This window comes from Pseudorasbora parva, chromosome 22, assembly GCF_024679245.1.
Source record: "Pseudorasbora parva isolate DD20220531a chromosome 22, ASM2467924v1, whole genome shotgun sequence".
Taxonomy (NCBI): domain Eukaryota; kingdom Metazoa; phylum Chordata; class Actinopteri; order Cypriniformes; family Gobionidae; genus Pseudorasbora; species Pseudorasbora parva.
This window is the reverse complement of record NC_090193.1, coordinates 30437503-30457808: the sequence shown is the minus strand read 5'-3', so window position 1 is coordinate 30457808 and position 20306 is coordinate 30437503. Positions and strand designations below refer to the sequence as shown.

Below are 20306 nucleotides of genomic sequence, written 5' to 3'. Positions count from 1 at the left end.
CTTCTCTGAGTGAAGTTGTCACTGAGGCTAGGGGTGGGCGATATGTAAAAAATATCATATCACGATTTTTTTCTGGGGATATCACGATTCACGATTTTTATCCCGATTCTTTTTCAAGTTGGTTTTTTAAGACTATTTTGCAAATGACAAAGGTACAATACAACCAAACTAATGTCCCCATATAAAAAATTATAAAAAATATACTCTTACCATATATGTTTAAGAATATTTTAATCAAGTGAAGATTTAATGCAAGTGCTATTCTGCAAAGAAAGAACATTCAACAAGACTTGCATTACAATTACTGTACCATCAAAATGAACATTTGTTTAACAAATCTAACACATCTTAGTTTAACAAGTCTTACAAATCAAATAGCTTATTAGACATAGATCCTTAGCAACACCTTCAAAAATGTAAATGGATTATTTTATTTTTTTTCAAAGTAAAATAAAGTTTAAATAAAAATATTAACTTTCAATGCAAGTGCCCAGACTTTAGCATAACTCCCAAAATAAACATTGGCTTAGAAAAGAAAAATAAACATACAAACTGTAAACCTTTTGTACTCTGTTAAGTACCATAGATTTTTGTGCAACATGTTTCAGAAACAAAAAAAAATAAAGATACAAAATATTTCCTGACCTCATTCCTGAGTCTTGTAAACTTAGCAGCTTTGGAACATATACATTTCTAAAGATTACAAAGTATGACAAATCACAATCACAAATTCTTAGAAAGGAAGACCAGCTGATTCACTTTCTCAGGCTTAAGAGATGCCCTTTGGCAGGTGACGATATTGCCACCAGTGCTGAAAGCCCTTTCCGAGGGAGCACTTGTGGCTGGAATACAGAGATACTTTCTAGCAAGCTGGCTAATTCTTGGAAAGTTTGCCTCATGTACTTTCCACCATTCCAGCGGATCCACCTCACTTTCTGCATTTGGCGTGGACAAGTATCCCTTCAATTCTCCTTCTATTGCCTCTTTCACAGATGAGGAAACTGATGTGGTTGCAGATGCACTTGCAACACCGAAGGCTTTTAAAAAGCTGGAAAGTGATTTCTTTGCTTTCTTGGGTGGTGTCTGATCCTCATCAAGGATTTGTGATGTGGAGGCTGAGGTACTAGATGTGGGCTGCTGATCTGATTTTGGAGACTATGTGTATGGTCATCAAAGACTCCAGCTCAGCCACAGCTCTGGTTTGTATTCCCTCTACCTTGTCTTCGGCAATGAATTGTGTTTTGAATCTGGGATCGAAAAGCGAAGCCATATCCAACAGGTCATCAGTGGTGGGGTCCTGATATTTGTCAGTGAGGTAATTGAGAATGGTTGTCTTCATTGTTTTTGTTAGTTCAGTGTCTTCATCATTCAGGCTCAAAATGTTGACTTTCAACATGTGAAGCACTGGCTTGACATAAGACACACTCACATAGTCCTCACCTGAGAGTGCATCAGTAAAGTCTCTCAGTGGACTCAGTGCCTTTTTCACAGACTCCATCACGTCAACATCTTGCCATGATGGGACCAAATGCCTTACCTTCTTGTCTGCCTTCAGGACCTGAGAAATCGCCTTTTCCTGGTCAAGCACTCACTAAATCATGCTGAGCCTCGAACCCCATCGCGTTGGGGACTCAGTGATGAGCTTCTGTTGAGGTAGCTTTAGCTCAGCTTGAGCATTACTTAGTTCCCTCTTTTTCTTCCAGCTGAAGGAGAATGTGCTGACAACTTTCTTGCAGACAGATGTTGCATGTTCAACACGAGGGTCTTTGGCACTTTTTTCTAAAAAAAGAAGGGAAAAAAAGAACAATGTATCAATTAGATTTAACCAAATGCACAACACAATGTAAAAATGTATATAAAATGTTTAAATGTATATATAACATTTCATTTACTCATACCAGTGCAATTATTATAGCAAATTAATCTCACGATTTTACTATGTTCAAAGTTCCTAATGTAATTTGCAATGATTTATTATAATAGCTGAATATAATCACTTGAATATCAGAGACCATTATTTTTAGTTGCACTTACCGATGGCTAGGTGGAGTCTGTGCCCAAAACACTGCAGACGAGTCCAGCTGTTGAGCTCCAATGCCTTCACCATATTGGCCCCACTATCTGTCGTCATACAGGTCATGTTTGCTTCTTTCAGTCCCCAACATTCAAGCGCGTCCTTAAGACCTTGCGCTATGAGCTCGACTGTGTGGTCTTGTGGAAAATATGTTGTTTCTAGACACGCACTGCACAACTTCCACTCATGAACAAAGTGAATCATCAGACTTAAATACGGCTCTGACGTACGGCTAGACCATAAATCAGCCGTTGTAGCAAAACTTAACGTTTTGAATTTTATTTTGAATCTTGCTGCGGCACTCTGAATAAAGCTGTGGAATGGCAGTGGAGGAGAAATATTTGCGACTGGGTATTTCGTAACGTGGATCTACGACTTTGAACAGTCTTTTAAAGCCCTCATTTTCCACAGTCTTTATAGGAATCATGTCTTTGGTCAGGTAAAATGTCACGGCATCAGTTACGTCTTTTCAGCGCTTGCTCGTCCTCTCATACGGAGCTCCTTTCTGATATGTTTCTTTCGTTAGAGTTGTTTGTTTAAGCCTCGTCGTTTCTGGCTGCTTGGTTGTACCTGGTGATGTCCTCGCGTGGGGTCCTTTTAAAATTAGACTCTCTGCATATTCTTTCGGGTGCTTTCTCTTGAGGTGGTTAAAAAGGTTCGTTGTGTTGCTATCCGTCGTGCGAATCTTATCATTGCAACATTTGCAAATAACTGTTGTTTGCGCTGTGTCTGTTAGCAAAAATCCGAACCATTTCCAGATTACAGAAGTTGCATTTTTTTTAGGAACCAACTCCTCTGTGTTTCCCTCCATTGTCACGGACTCCGTCACTTAATCTCACTGAATTTACGAGCAACATATACGAGATTGTTAACCTGGCGCCGTCTATCGAACTGCTAAGGATATAACGTGTTGCGCACTATATATGGCGATACAACGATTTTTCTGAAAAAGTGGATTGTGCAGTAATTTTGATCGTCCACGATCAAATATCGTGTTATCGCACAGCCCTAACTGAGGCACGAACACACTTTTTTCTGAATTTTTGGGAGCAGATAGGAGCTTTAGCTTTAATTTCTACATTTCCATAACTGTTTATTTCACACCAACACAATTAATTGTTCTGCATCTGCGAGAGTGTGGGCAGGCTTTTGATATCGCGACTATACTTCCTGCTCTACTACCTGCTCTCTACTGCGCAACTCCGGTCCCGAAAGCTCTACTGCGCAGACTCGGTCCCAAGATGTCAGCGCCATGCAGGCCGCCTGAAAGCTTCAAATCTGGCATGCGGAAACAGATGATGTTGAGTCGTCCATATTTTTTTATGATCTATGATTAGAGCCACTAAGCCTGGCCCCTCACCTAACAAGGTCTAGAGCATATTTCACATCAGTTCAGTTACAGCTCCATCGTGAGTTACTCTCAGTACCGTAAGTAACTACAGCCTACAACTTACACAACAACAATTATGATATCAATCAATAAGAGGTGGCTTAATCTTGTGAACAGCTACCTTGATGGAGAGCTGATCAACAACAGCACCTGCCTCTGCAGTGACTTTACACCCTATAGCTCTACAAACTTTCATCGGAGACAACTGGGATTCATCGATATATTCCGCTGCAGAATGAAGCTGAGTTTACCGATTATCTCTCGCGCTGCCCTTCATTCTCCAGTCCCGCCGACATCTGGTGCCGTCTTGAACTGCACTGCTGAGTCACGGCAGCTTTCCCACGAATGGGCATGGTTTCAGTGTTGACAGCAGACATGCCCCCAGCATTTGAGAACAGAGAATGCTGCTTATTTTGATAAGCTATTTTATTTACTTGGCAGATTTTTTTTTATAAATCAAATTTGGCTGGGTGGTTAATAACACATTTGTCTGTGGTGTGACAAACTTCAAGAACATACATTTAATTTTGACTTATGCAGGGACCTTAAAGGGGGGGGGTGAAACACTCAGTTTCAGTCAATCTCATGTCAATCTTGAGTACCTATAGAGTAGTATTGCATCCTTCATATCTCTGAAAAGACTTTAGCTTTATTATATTTATAAAAGAAATATAGGCTGTACCGAGTCTTTCCGGAAAAAACCGAGCGCCTGGAGGCGAATCGTGTGGGCAGAGCTAAAGAATGACAAGTGCGAACAAAACGGTGACGTCCTCAAGCGTGGAGGAACCCCATGGCTATCGATCTCAGCTAATAGACATATGATCCAGAATCAAATCTGAGGCTGAAATAAATTGAACGGAGAAACAGCAACAGCAGGATGTCCGTCTCTGTGGTATGTACTGTATTTAGTGGCCTGTCAACATTTGTGTCTTTACTCGCAGTTTATGAGGACATGATTCGGTTTATGGACTATTGTATGTGACTAGACCTTAGCAGTAGCAAGCAAAACGGTTTTGCATGTCAGACTAGTGTAACGTTATACATAGAACAACGTTGAATACATTGAATGACGAAGCACGTGATCGTGTCGTTTACTGATGTTTACTCATGCGACGATAGCCAATAGCAGACATTTGAAGCAGTTTTACTCACCAGCTGCTTCCAAAGCAGGACCGAACCTTTATCGCTGGGACTGCTCCGTCAAAAACACACTTCTTTGGTATGATTTGGTGAAGTCCTGTGACAGCAGTGGGGAACAAGTGTTTCAAAGGCCCCTTTAAATGATTAAAACTAGATGCTTATCTTAACTTTAAGGTTACTTTTATCATGCACTGTAAAAAATTATTTAGAAAAAAAGTTACCTGGTTGCCTTAAAATTTTGAGTTCATTGAAATTAAAATTGAGTTAATACAATGAACATTTTTTGAGATTCGACAACCTTTATTAAAAGATTATTAAAAGATTTTGTAAGCATATTGGGCAATTATGTGTGTGTTATTTCTGATGACGCAGTGAAATATAAAAATTGTGCTATTTTCATGATTTATCACATTTTTTATGTGGTTCAGATACAAAAATATTTTTAGTTTCTATTTATTAAACTAATTTCCTTCATTGTATCAACTCAAATTTTTAATTTCAATAAACTCAAAATGTTAAGACAACCAGGTTACTTTTTTAAGTTAAACCAACAAAAACCACCACAAATTTTTTACAGTGTGTAAACTACCCATATTCAGCATGTTATATGCATTAGGGATGTCAATTTTCACAAATTCCCATGATCGATCGTCGTTTAAATTAACGATCAATTAATCGATTAATCGTTAACCATACTGAAATATGCGTCTACAGCAGTGGCTTATAGCCGACAGCATGACAGTAGGCCTATGTGCAATGCTGCTCAAAACGCTATGTTCTTCACCAAATGAATGAGAAGGATTTTTTTTATCTAAACAAAGGGCTATGGGATTGTAAAATTAGTCGATGTTATTTATAATTTAATTAAATTACTTATTTAATAACCAAATATAACATGTAATACAACACGAACGCCGCCTCAGATCTTGTTATTCAGAATTTGTGGACGCACTTGCAAGAGCAACGTGCTGAAACGTCACCTAAACCCAATTAATTCAAAACGATTTATTAAAATATTGTTTTCATTAATGTTATGTAATGTGACGGTCCCAATCATAGTTATTATTAGTCGTGTGTTGCTGTTTGAACAGCGCGAGCTGAAGCGGATGCGCTGAATCAACACCGGTAAGTTACACTGCTCTTTGCTAGCACGTTATTTAACTCAACAAAAAGCTTCCTATATGAGATTAATCAGATTTATATAAAGTTAACAAAATATTACAAATGTTATATCTTCACAAAATGATGCGAATGGACAAGTGAACTTGAATTGAGTTGCTGATATTCATATTCAGAATGGGAGACGCGTGGTGTTCACACGCTCTAGGAACAACGCTCTGAACACGGCACCTAAACCCAATGACTTTACAACCATTTATTAAAATAGTGTTCACATTTCTGTTATATAATATGACTGTCCCAATCCTCACGCATGCGCATGACCCTGCTAAATCGATGATCGAGAAGTCTTATCGATCAAATGTCTTATCGACAATTAATCAATCATCGATTAATCGTTGACATCCCTAATATGCCATAAATATACATATGTGTTTGGAGCAGAGGGGAGCACAGTTGCATTTGCAAAAGATATATTTATGTAGCTTTAAATGTTTTACTTAATAGTACTGTATGTAAAAAATGATTCTTATGAATTTATTTTTTTTACTTAAAAGAAAAAGCTAATGGAGCACTTTCATTTTAACTTATATAAACTAATGTATTTTACCTCAATAAATTTAAGGTCATTACTATTTTTTTGTTTTATGTTCTATTATATTAACATTAAAAGCACACTCTTTTTTGACTAAAATAACAGTAAAAGGTTTTTTTTTTTAAAAGGAATCTGCAAAAATGAAAACGGAAAAAACGGAATTTGCAAAAATTAAAGTGGAAAAAATTTGGGGAAAAATAAAACGGAATTTGGTAAAAAATAAAACAGATTTTATAGGGCCCTAATGCCAACCTAAATGTACACCTTTCCCAATGTTGAAGCAGCCTATTAAAATCATTCAGATAGTGCGTGCCGTTGCAATGTGCATATTGCGATATGTACATTTGCGATATTTCGATAATTACGATATATCGTACAGCCCTAACAAGGACTAAAATAAAGCAAATATTGATCCAGAATCAATATTTATATTTTTTGTGCAATAAATATTGATTCTGGAATTTTAAAATTGTTAACTAAATAAAATTGTGATTGTTAGGTGAATTTTCTCCCAGCCCTAATAAGTTAAAGTGAAAAAGAGTAAAGGTGATGATACACAGGGAAACTTTGAGCAATGTTGCTTGGTAACTTTCCCATTGAGAAAGGGCAAAAAAATTCTATCTGGATACTTTAAATTGGTTGTGGGCCCTGTTTCTCACTCAAAAAGTTGCCGCGTGTATCATCACCTTAAAAGGACATTCCCAGAAGTCTCTGTGTAACATCACATGGCTGCACAATAATGGGTTTAAACAGATAACCATAATAAAACATGTAGTGTGTAGTGGCTATGTAGTTTTCAAAAGATGTGCATTATGAAAACTAGTAAAACTTAAAAAGCTCTCAAAAGCTAAAACAGTTAAATATATTATAATTTTAAAACCTCCAAATTAAGTTAGTTTTTACTTCGTGACCACAAATCGCAAACTTTCATTTTAAATTGAGCAGAATATCTCAATGGCGATCACTAAACTCCAAAATACAAGTTTGTATGTGTTTTCAGATTACCAGCACTTACTTTGGTTGGCTTCATTCTGGTAGTTTTCAGTAGTTTGAGGCAAAAGCTACAAGTAGCTTGATATATTGACATCATATAATGTAAAATATAAGGTTATATGCAGTAATATAGACAGTCACCAATATGCCATCCTGCAAGCACAATCCCTGGGTACAGATGTGTGCAACAAGCAAATACCTGTCCAAAATGTCAACAGGAAATAAATGTTGTAACAGTAGAAGCAATCTAAATCAGTAACAGATTGAAACAAAGTCCAAAACTTGTTCTTGCATCGCTCAACATTAAAAAATCTTGTACTTTCAAAGATCATGTTTGACTCATGCTGTACCTTTGAAAGTTAGTGTATATTATATATCGTATCAAACGGTCTTTTGTAGACTACAAGAAAAAGCATAAATCCACATTTCAGGCCATTGGAAGAGACAACGTCCTGCTGGCCTTGATGACAGCTTAGTTTCAGTTAGCTTTTCATCACACCAGGTAATAAGTGCAGCCACCAAGGGGAACAAGCTATCGCCACTTACTTAGAAATCTCCAGGTGTAGTATGTTTGAGAGACCTGACTGACAGAAGCTGAATAAGAAAATTACCTTTCATTACAAATTAACCCCCCTCCCCCCCTTAAAGTTCAAAGACAACAGAGGAAAAGGGATGAGGAAAATTGGACATAATTGCTATAGCCTTGATAGTTGCAGCTATACTTTCCCTGGCATTGTTGTTTCCTGTGTTTGAAAAGTCAGTCTTTTTCATTTAGGTCAGTCAAAAGTTAACTGCACTATTAAAGCAGCAGAACATGTTGTGATAAAAGAAGAGCATCACTGGCAGCTTCTATAATTGCTTCTTCCACATCATTCTATTCAGTAAGCCCAATGCAGCCATTTGGACTTTCAATGAAGCAAGAGCAGCCTCCATTTCGACCCCTTGCCACACAACCTCATACTTTTTGTCCTTGTTCCTTTTCCCGTGTTACTAATTTTAGACACTTACTGTATGTGTGGATGTCAAAGTCATCCTGTGACATTAAGAAAGGATTCAACTAAACTTTCCAAATCTCAATCAACAAGTCCTGCAGTACCACAGCAGTACTGTCTACCCATCACTGTGGGAACATTTCACATTAAGCTGCTCAAACTCCTCCAGTCCAAACGAAGGGAGGAAGAGAGAAGTCAGGGGGCTGTCAGAACAGCATGAGAATGAAAGCTCCCTGTAAAATCCATCTAGTTGGTTGGCTCTGGATGTATAACAGCTGCTATAAAAGCTGCCTTTATTTGGGGTTGTTTGGGCATACATTCAATCTTTCTACTTCAAATCGCCTCGATTTTTTGTCCTCCTAAGTGCATTTTCTCAAGTCCCCAACAGAGAAATCAAACGGGTACCATAATTGCTGGTAATGAGAGGCATTTGGTTGACCCTCACCATGATATGTTCCCTTGTTCAAGCAGCATTGTGGCTGTGCCGAAATCCTTTACTCTCCCTCTTGCTTGGTCTCTTGCTTCATTTCCTTCCCTTACTGGAGACAGATGGGGGAGCTGAGCGTTTAGCCCAGGACAATGCTTTCTGAAGGGTAGCCCAGAATGTCAAGTGACAAATTTGAACACCTGCTCTGGCAACTGCACCTATTCTCTGCTAAATTGAGTGGAGACTCAACTAGAGCAACTTACATAAGCTACTTTTTTTTTTTAAATTCAGTAACATTTGAGATTGAGCTTTGCCATGCACTTATACATGGCACACTTAACATGCAATAACTCATGTCACTCTCTAGGACAACTGAGCATTCAATAAGACAATTTATTCTGGTTTAAGGAACATTACAAAGCAAGTCTGAAGACTGTGACACTTTATGATGTAGTTCAAACTTATGAAATTGAAAAGAGACAAATAAGAAAAAATGTTGAAACAATATTTAACCCTAACTTGTCTAAGTTGGCCCATTCACCTTTATTTTAAAAACATGTATCGTCTTCCTCTACATTCTGCCATAATGGCATGAGAACTGTTCGTCAGTCTTGAAAGAAGGAGAAACTAGAATCATACTAATTATGGAGAATTTTACGAATTATGGATAAACGAAGAAGTATACACAAAAAAGCAAGTAAGGTAAAGTCATTGCTGGATTTAAAAGTATAACTTTCCTTTGTTCCTCTCACCTCAGTTTTCTTTATCAGGTGCATGCAGCTCATCCTAAACGCTGAATTAGTAATGGCACAAAAAAAACGAACTGGTTATGAAAATGTTCTTGGAAATTATATCTGCCTCAACGTCCTCTTTTTGTGGTTTTATTGTGACACCTACTGGTCAATACAGATACTTGACTTCACACAGAATGTTTCTTCCCCAAAAGAATAAAATGTAAACAATAATAATGACTGCTTTTTCCAAACACATAATAGCTGCAAAGTAATTTTGAGAAGATAAAGAAATAGTGATTTTGTGACAGTGAAAAAGAACCTGTGGAAGCATTTATAAGCAAGTAAAACGACTGCAAGTCTTAAATCTCATTCAGGCTGGTTCTGATTGATAAATAGTATTGATAAATAATACATTATCCATCTCCATTAGAAAAGCAGCGTAAAAACGTCTTCCAGAGACGAATTTTTAATCAAAAGTGTCCACTGCACTATTTGTGAAGCTTCTGAACAGTACACAAAAAGATGCTCGAGTGATAGTGCAGTAATTAATTACCTTCTTACAAAAAGTTAAAACTGTTTGAAATGAATTTGAAGTCCAAGCTATGCATGATAGTATACACATGCAGTCAATGGTAACTAAAACTTTCAGCAGAATAAATTCCACTCCTTATACTAAAAGGCTCAGAAACCACATGAGAAGAACAATATAGTCTCTTCCGGGAACACAGGAGACACGGAAAGATGACAAGAGCAGATCAAGCACAGCCTGTGACAGTCAAAGACCAACTGGGTTTCAAGACAACCCACTACTGGAGTTTAAAGTCGGCCTGTGGACCACCTGCGGTCTGAACTGTTCATTACAAGTTCAGCTGTAAAAAAAAAACAATAGGAAAATGGCCTCGAACAGTCACAGCATTCCACACATTCTGACAGCAGACCCCTTTCTGATAAAAGAAGTGCACTTATGCTTTGTACTCTGTGACTCAGTGCCAAGGGTGTGTTGATGAAAACATCTCAGGCCTGTTAGACAAATACCACACATTTGTTTTAAAATAAAACAAAGCCCCTATTTTCAAACGAACCCGATCTCACGAAAATGCGTATATCGGTAAATAGGACGCGTGTGCAATCTCTTGGAATGTATATGCCAAAATACATTTTTTGGATTCATATGGAACGTGGTTTTTCACTTGCATATGATACACACTTTATGGCATGTTATACGTACGAACCCACCCTGCCACCCTTATCCTTCCCAAGAGTGTGTCATATACACGGAATAAAGTGCGTATCATAGGCACGCCAAAACTCATTTTGGCATATCCATTCGATTCCACAAGATTTCACACTCGTACTATTGATATGCATTACCATGTGATCGTGTTGTTTCAAACAGATGAGCAGTTTATGTAAAAAGCAACTAAACTACAGTTCCATTGTTTGTACCCACTTCAACAGACAAGACATGAAGACGACAGACAGGAAAAATGTGACTGGAATATTGTGCAAGAATTACTGCACTTACAGACTTTAGCCATAACAACTGATAATCTACAAAATATTCCAACAAAGGCCCTGTCCCAAATAGCACACTTCATGTGCACTTTCGGTCTTGTGGACTTACAATAGGCGCTGCGTGCGTGTCCGTTAAGTCCACGAGACCGCAGGGTGTCCCATTTGTCATTTTAGGTCTCAGAAGGGTGCTTGCGAGCGCCCCCCTTTGTGGCGTTATGCGCCCTCTATGCGCACTTCTGCAGAGTCCGCACTGGTGCGAGCTACGCAGCGGACTTCTTCCCGGCAGTAAAAGCGGCATTTCGTTGGGAAAGTGTGGACTCAGAGGAAGACCTGAGGGTTAGGGTGCCATTTGGGACAGGGCCAAAGACTGCAACAATACAATACTATCAAATACATTGAACAGCCTACTATGGTTTTCAATACAACGCCATTCAAAAGTTTTTGATCTGTAAGATTTGTAAGGTTTTTTAAAAAAGCATTTTTTTTAAACACCACATTGCAAAATATGAATTAAATATAAAAACTGGTTTCTCTTTGAATATATTTTAAAATGGAATTTATTTCTTTGATGCAAAGAATTTTCTGTCTTCGGTGTCACGTTCCTTTAGAAATCTTTCTAATATGATGATTTGCTGCTCAAGAAACATGTTTGATTATTATCAATGTTGAAAACACTTGTAAAACAATTTTTTATTTTGAAAATGCAGCTTTGCATCACGGAAATAAATTTCATTTTAAAATGTATTCAAATAGAAAAGTTTTTACATTTTTCAATCTTTCAAAATATTACTGTTTTTTGCTGTTGTTGTTTTTAATAAAATAAATGCAGCATTGGTGAGCATAAGAGCTTCTTCTAAAAACAAATCTTACCAATCAAAAAGGCAGCATATGAAATAAGCTATGAAATGGCTTGTTTTCCACCAAGCGATACGGTTCAGTAGACTTCAGCATGGTATGCAATTTTTGCTGTTTCCATTGTCAGAAGTTGTGAATGGTACCCTAATTCTGAACTGTACCATTTTTTTGCCCCCCCTTTCGTTGGGGTACCTAGCACAGTAGCCCGGTCATAAAGGGTGGAGCTAGACTCGCTGCAGAACGTTGATTGGTTGACAGGGAATCGTCACTTATTTGCTTTTTCGTCTGTGTTATCCCTTCATGCCTGCAGCATTAGCTCCAACATAAAGCGCATCTTCTTGTGACAAACAGCCACATGTCGAGAGGCAAGAACAAGATCTTTCTTAAGGATGTTGTCCATCGTCATTTATGGCGTCATTTTCTTCTTTGTTGGCGAGAATGACGTTGATAGCTACACCCTGACTGTTACGAACCGTAGTGTCCTGTACTGAACTGTACCACACCACTTAGTGGGGGAAAAAAACAAAAATGTCAATTGTTTTGGCTTCAGTGAGATAAATGCCTGTTAGTAAAAGCCAATGTTGTCTTTATATTATATTAAAAGTAGGGCTGCACGATTTGGGGAAAATATATAATTGCGATTATTCTGGGTAAAATTGCGATTGCGATTTAAAATGCTATTATTGTTATTATTATTTTTTACAAATGAAAAGCGTGTGTATATAACTGTGTTTTTATATTAACGTGACTAATAATAATTATTATGATTATTATTACTGCTAAAAATATTTGTAAAAATAAGAAATATTACCATTACAATAACATTTTCATAATTACAAATAAAAAAGAGTATGTCAGAATAAATATAACAATATAATACTAATACCAATTATTATTATTATTTTGTAATATTTTAAAGAAAACTTATTTTACAAAAAAAAAAAAAAAAAATGCTGGGTTACCTATTAATATGCAGACAGCCTATGACTAAAAAAATTTAGAAAGGTCTAAGCCTAAGAAGTTATTGTAATATATATATATATATATATATATATATATATATATATATATATATATATATATATATATATATATATAAGTATTTTTTTATTTTTTATTGATTAGCCAAACGTTTTTAATTCATACTGAAAGCCAGAGGGCGCCCTCGAGCGGAAAACGCCACATTTGCGTCAGAGAAGTAATTGACGTTAGTTTTCAGGAAATCCATGATGTGAAGCTAACGGCCGTTTCACACCGCAAGCGTGAGCGGCGCGTGAGCAGCGCGTATTTTTTCCGGCGCCCATGTTAATCAATGAGTGCATTCACACCGGGAGCAGGAGCAGCACGTGAGCGTCAAGCAGGAGCGTCGCGTGAGCAGCAGTGAAGCGGGGGTTTCGGCTGCGAGCCTATTTTTGCTGCGCTGCTGACGCTTCTGACGCTCAATTAAAGTGAAAGCACACTTTTAAAGGACAAAATAAATGTGATTTCACACAAAAAGTGCCTAAAATGCACACAGGAAGCACGTGTAGTGTATTTGAACAATAACTGGAGTATGTCAGAGAAGAAAACGAAGAATAAAAATATCTGTGGAAGATTTTAGCAATTTAAACTTGTTTTGATTATTCAGTTTGGGTGAAAGTATGGTTATGATTATAAAAAATAAAGTAAACTAGCCAGAAAATATAACAAACTTTCGTTTAGTTTAGTATTTAATACTCAGACAGGTAAAGGCTCTCGGTCTGCAGCTGCAGTCACGGTGCAAAGCGAAAGCACACTTTTGATGGACAAAATAAATATAATATCACAAAAGCGCTCAAAATGCAGAAAAAGAAAACGAAGAATAAAAATCATCTGTAGAAGATTTACCCATTTAAACTTGTTTTAATTATTCAGTTTGGGTGAAAGTATTATAAAAAGTAAAGTAAACTAGGCAGAAAATATAATAATTTATTTTAGTTTAGTATTTAATACTCAGACAGGTATAGGCTCTATCATTGTGGGAGCCGCTGCTGTGACGCTGCACCAACGCTTCCAGTGTGAATACACTCGCGCGTCTGCAGGTGCAGTCACGGTGTAGTTACGCTGAAGTGCAGCTCACGCGCTGCTCACGCTTGCGGTGTGAAACAGGCGTAACGCTGTGTAAACAGAAGATAGAGATGCTTTGATTAAACATGACGACAATAAACACGACTGCAGCAAAATATGGAGTATTTGAGTTCTTCAAGCCGTCAAGGGTATTTTCATAATAATAAAGTGTATTATAATGCAGTGCTGATTGGCATAGAATACTATAAAATAACGCATCGTCTGCCTCACTCTGATGAGAAGCCACATCAGCTCACACACACTCGACTGACGATATGAACTGAGGTAAAACATGTTATTAAACGTCTTTTGTTGAACAGGTTTATGAACGCTTCACTAGTTTGTGAAGATGTTTGACTCGTGTTGCTTTTTCAAACGCACGTTATGAGCAACTTTCAGACGGAGCAGCGTTTATCACAGAGCAGCTCTTCGCTAACACACTGGGCATTTATTTATTTAATTAAAATCGCAGCCTTTGAGCTTTCATAATCGCACACAAGCCAAATCGCGATTGCGGTTCGATTTCGATTAATCGTGCAGCCCTAATTAAAAGTATACCAAAGTTTGAGGTAAGAGGGTTTTTTAAAGAAATTAATACTTTTTCTAACATGGACACATTAAATTGATCAAAATTGAGAGTAAAGAAATATGTTATTTCAACTGAATGCTGTTTTTTTTATTTATCTTTCTGGAATGTAATAAGCAAAACAACAATGTTCAATATTGATAATACAAAATATTTCTTGAGCATCAAATAAGCAAATTAGAATGATTTCTGAAGGATCATGTGACACTGAAGACTGGAATATTGATGGAATAACTGGAATAATTCAGCTTTACCATCACATAACACCTTTTTAATATGTATTCAAATAGAAAACATTCATTATAAATTGTAATAATACTCCACAATACTCCTGTTTTGATTTAATAAGTGTAGCCTCTATGAGCATAAGATGTTTCTTCGTAAAATCTTAATGACACAAACTTTTGAAGGGTACAGCTGCCTTGATATTTAAGAAAGTATTTAGCGGTTCTTGCCATTGCAAAGTTTGTAAAAGCCCTGACCTAAACCACATTTACAGAAGGCACAGTGTCACTCACCACTCATCATGTTGGGTGGGCTTTCAGAAAAAAAATTTGTTCCTACACTCGCAGCACTAAACCAAGATTGGATTATTCTGTCTTATCCCTGGGCTAATTTTATCCTTTGATTTAGCACTGGCAGTCAACAACCAAGTTAATGTCATTGAAAGAGAGGTTCAACATGTGTGGGTGTGTTTTTATCAGTCTGTCTCTCTGCTGTCTGTTTAAACACAACCACAAAAAAACAGTGTTGCTGTTGCTCCAATTCATCTAAAAAAACAGCAGTCATGCTGTCATTTTGAAGATGTATCTTCAATTTGCATGCAATAAGAATTTCTGAAGAGTGCTGGCAGAAAAGATACAGACTAACTTGACTTTATGTTTTTATAGTGCACACATCACACCTATGTGTTCTGTTTTTATTATGTTTAGTTACCTACATCCATACTTGAATCTTTATAAAGTATTGTGTTATGGTCTGAAGATTGGTGGTTTCTTTTTTTTAAACATCACCATCAGGCCTTGACAGAAAGATGTTAATTTAAAAATAAAAATTATATATATATATATATATATATATATATATATATATATATATATATATATATATATATATATAAACCTGGTACTATTAACACTTCAATCTGAAAGACCTCTTTCCATTCAACACACTTGAGGATGTTGTTTGGGATGGTTAGAGGTAGCAGCAGTGTATGACCAGGGTGGGGACATAAACGTTACTGGAATAATAACCAGATATGAGAACAGACATGCGTTAAAATGATAGAGGTTGTTTAAAAAAAATGTACTTACAAATTTAGTCTTCTTCTCTCCGTCATCCCCACTTGAACTGCCCTGGGATGACACTCCGACTCCGAAACCTTTCTTTCGATGTATTTTATTCTCCCTCACTTGATTCGAACCTTCATATCTTGGATGGCGGTAGTTCTCCATATCTAGGTGAAGTTATAAAAACTATTTCTACGAAGTTTCCGGAATTAATGCAAATCTAAACTCATGATATCCCCAAAGTTGACCGTTGAAAGAGACAAGCGCGAGCTCGGATTAAGTTGACGTTCGCGAGCGAGCAGGCACGAGACGCGGTTGACAGTAACTTTAGCTGTTTTCTAATAAGGCGGCTAACGACGGTAATCCAATTGCCAGTTCTTTAGATCTCACTAACACTACTTTTTAAACCCCTAGATTTGCGTAAGTATTTATAATACACTCCGGTGCGACAAAATAGCCGATTTTTGAAACGTGTATAGGTTGTCTAGTTTAGTCAAAAGTATAGCTCATTTGAAATCAGTTTGAAATACATAAGGAGTACTTCACGTATGTCCAGCAGCAATCTGACTGAAACTCCCGCCTCAGAATCACCCAATGAAATGCGTTGAATTGAGCAACACGTGATTTCCGGGTAAAGAATCTTCCCTAGGAAAGAACATTCACGCTGGTGTGAGCTTCCGCATTTGGTCACATGGCAAACATCCTTCACACAGCCATATTTTCTTACTTTTTACCCTAACTAAAACTTTTTATTTAATGTATAACATAGTAATGCTATTTCTCATTTAAAATAATTCAGTTTTACTGTACTACGGATAAAACAAATTATTAAAATATAATTTGAAAAATATTTAGGCTACTTATTGTTAGGCTACATTTAGGCTATTGATCAGTAGCTTATTTTGATACCAAATTGTACACAATAATTTTAGTTTCTGTATTCTCTATAATATTTACCCTATATAAATTATACTCTAGAATATTAAGATTAAAATATATATTTTATTTTAAATCAGCAGTTTTCCTGAAAATTTGTCAAATTTGACAAAATGCAGTTGCTTGTGAGAGGATTCAGGCTTTATTTGATTTTCTTATTGTTAAAATACATTTGTTTAACAATCTGAGAAGCCTAAGACAGACCTATGGACACTTAAATGTCTTTACATGTCATACATTTGAGAATAAAAATCAATATGTAAACAATTATCCCACTCATGGAGTGACTTCATCCTTCTCAAACTGAAGGCTGCCTTCTATGCTGTGTCCTTCCTAGTCCAATCCTTTGATGGCTTGTAGACTATAGTAGGCTACTCCTCATCAATAAATGCTAGAATGAGACTAAGTGTGCATGGCTGTCACACATGGTCCCGCATGATCACAGCACAAAACACTATTAAAACTCAATTTTGGAAAAATACCTGTATTAAAATTCTTAAATTAGCTGGCTTTCTATTAATAAAATATAGTGGATGACAACCAACTAGTGGCTTACATTACTGATAGTTTAGTGTTAGAGATTTGTTAGAGAGTGTTAGAAATCAATTTTTGGTTGAACTATTCCTTAAAGTGATTCATTTGCAACAAAACAAAAGATAACCTGTCTTCATCTCCCAAAAACATTCTTTTTGTCTTCATTTCAATGAACTCAAGTTCCAAGTTCAGTGAATTGGAATGTGCGCAAAGGATTGTGGGGGATTGAAGGACACCTTCAAAATGAGTTGAATGAAGGATGTAAAATGAAGGATGCCTTCTAAGTAGCGTAATTAAGTAATGTTGTAATGTAATTAAGAGTTAAAGGTTAAAAAAATGTATTTATGAAATGTAGTGCCTTTGGTGGTGCTTGATGTTTTGGCCAATGAGGACAGCCTTTGATTGAAGAAGCACCCTATATTACAGTAGGTGTCAGTGAAGAGTGGACTGGCAAGCTTTTAGCTAATATAAAGCAGCTTTTGCAGGATCTGGATCTGGCAGGATCTGCTAAATAGGGAAGAAAAAAAATATTTATGAAGTTTTGTAACCAACCCCACCTCTTAAAAAATTCAAACTCTGCTCTATATTAAAAGTACATTTTCCAGTTTCTATATTATATCAACAGTTCTCAACCTTTTTGACTCCAAAATCCCCCAGTGTCAAAGACAATAACTATATTTCTAATAGTTAGTTTTCAAAGAAACAAAACTAGGCCATTTATTTAAATAATTATTTTTATAGATAGATATATATATATCAGTTTAATTCATTAATTTCCATGACTTTCCAGGTCTAGAAATCACACTTTTTAAATTTGTTATTCAGGTTTTCCAACACTATGGGAATCCTGGTTTTTGAATCTTGAGGTCCCCTTTGTGGGTCTCAGCCCCCTGGTTGAGAACCACAGTATTGCATAGTCTTTATATGCATTGGTGCATAGTAAACATATTAATAATGTTTTCCCTTCAATTCAGACACAGCAAATGTAGGCCTATACTAACATATAATAATTACAAAAGAGCGTGTGTGTTGTTTTCAGTCCTCTGTCTCCCTCTACTGCACCTTATCATCAAAGAGAGAGAGAGAGAGAGAGAGAGAGAGAGAGAGAGAGAGAGAGAGAGAGAGAGAGAGAGAGACATTGAGAGTTGATGACAAGGTGCAGTAGAGGGAGACAGAAGGTTAAAAACAACACACATTATATATATATACACACACACACACACATATATAGATAGATAGATAGATAGATAGATAGATAGATAGATAGATAGATAGATAGATAGATAGATAGATAGATAGATAGATAGATAGATAGATAGATAGATAGATAGATAGATAGATAGATAGATAGATAGATAGATAGATAGATAGATAGATAGATAGATAGATAGATAGATAGATAGATAGATAGATAGATAGATAGATAGATAGATAGATAGATAGATAGATAGATAGATAGATAGATAGATAGATAGATAGATAGATAGATAGATAGATAGATAGATAGATAGATAGATAGATAGATAGATAGATAGATAGATAGATAGATAGATCTTCTTCCATTGCTCTATAGTCCAGTTCTGACGCTCATGTGCCCACTCTTGCCACTTTCGGCAGTGGACAGAGGTCAGCATGGGCACCTTTCTAACAGAACCAGCATCAGCTTCTTTCTTGAGCAATTTGAGCTACAGTATCTCGTCAGTTTGATCGGACCACACGGGCCAGCCTTCGCTCCCTACGTGCATCAATGACCCTTGGCCGCCAATGACCCTGTGGCCGGTTTACCATTGTTCCTTCCTTGGAGCACTTTTGATAGATACTACTGACCACTGCAGACCGGGAACACCCCAAAAGAGCTGCAGCTTTGGAGATGCTCTGACCCAGTCGTCAAGCCATCACAATTCAGCCCTTGTCAAATTCGCTCAAATCTTTACACTTGTCCATTTTTCCTGCTTCTAACACATCAACTTTGAGGACAAAATGTTCACTTGCTGCCTAATATATCCCTCCCACTAACAGATGCTGTGATGAAGAGATAATCAGTGTCATTCACTTCACCTGAATTTGATAATGTTATGCCTGATCAGTGTATATACTTTACCGCTCAAAGGTTTGGGGTTGGTAAGGGTTGCATTTCTTTCTGAAGTATTAGTGAATGTTTGAACCTTTTTTAATAGTTTTATTTGAGTCCCTCAATTGTCAAAATCATACAGTCACTGCTGGAAAGGGTTCAAATATGCAAAAGATATTGGAAAACCGAAGAATTTGCAGGACCTGGAGGGTTATTCTGAAGAACGTTGGGTAGTTTAACTGCTAAGGACAAACAAGGGACTCTTGAACAGCCATCACAAAAACAAAAAACAGCCATGAACAATTCAGGTAACAACACACACTGTAAAACATTTGTGGTGTTTTTTGTTGGTTTAACTTAAAAAAGTAAGTATCCTGGTTGCCTTAAAATTTTGAGTTTATTGAAATTAAAAATTTGAGTTGATACAATGAAGGAAATTAGTTTAATAAATAGAAACTCAAAATATTTTTCTATCTGAACCACATAAAAAATGTGATAAATCATGAAAAAAGCACAATTTGGCATGTTTCACTGCGTCATCAGAAATAACACACATAATTTCCCAATATGCTTACCAAATCTTTTAATAATCTTTTAATAAAGGTTGTCGAATCTCAAAAAATTTTCATTGTATTAACTCAAAATTTTAATTTCAATGAACTCAAAATTTTAAGGCAACCAGGTAACTTTTTTTCTAAATAATTTTTTACAGTGCAGTATTGAGTGTGAAAACTTTTGAAAGGGGGCATTTTTATAAATTAATCTATTATTTGGTCTTGTGAACTATATGTAAACATCTGTTATGTAAAATGTCTTATTCAGGATGGTACTAAATAAAAACGCATTTTGTATGATCTCTTATTTTGTTAATATTATTCACATTTCCACAGATTCTGCAAGGGGTTCACATAATTTGTATTGCCACTGTATATAAATACACATACAGTATATTAGTAATATAATTAATAATA

General features: G+C 36.4%; 1 protein-coding gene across 1 annotated transcript in view; it reads right to left on the bottom strand.

The window, feature by feature from the left end:
- Positions 1-16333, bottom strand: part of diaph3 (diaphanous-related formin 3) — a 417231-nt gene extending 400898 nt beyond the window's left edge. Inside the window, exon 1 of the mRNA XM_067431466.1 lies at positions 15819-16333. Coding sequence (XP_067287567.1) covers positions 15819-15959 — 141 coding nt within the window. The 5' untranslated portion in view covers positions 15960-16333. The remainder of the gene's footprint in view (positions 1-15818) is intronic.
- Between the last annotated feature and the right edge of the window lie 3973 nt (positions 16334-20306).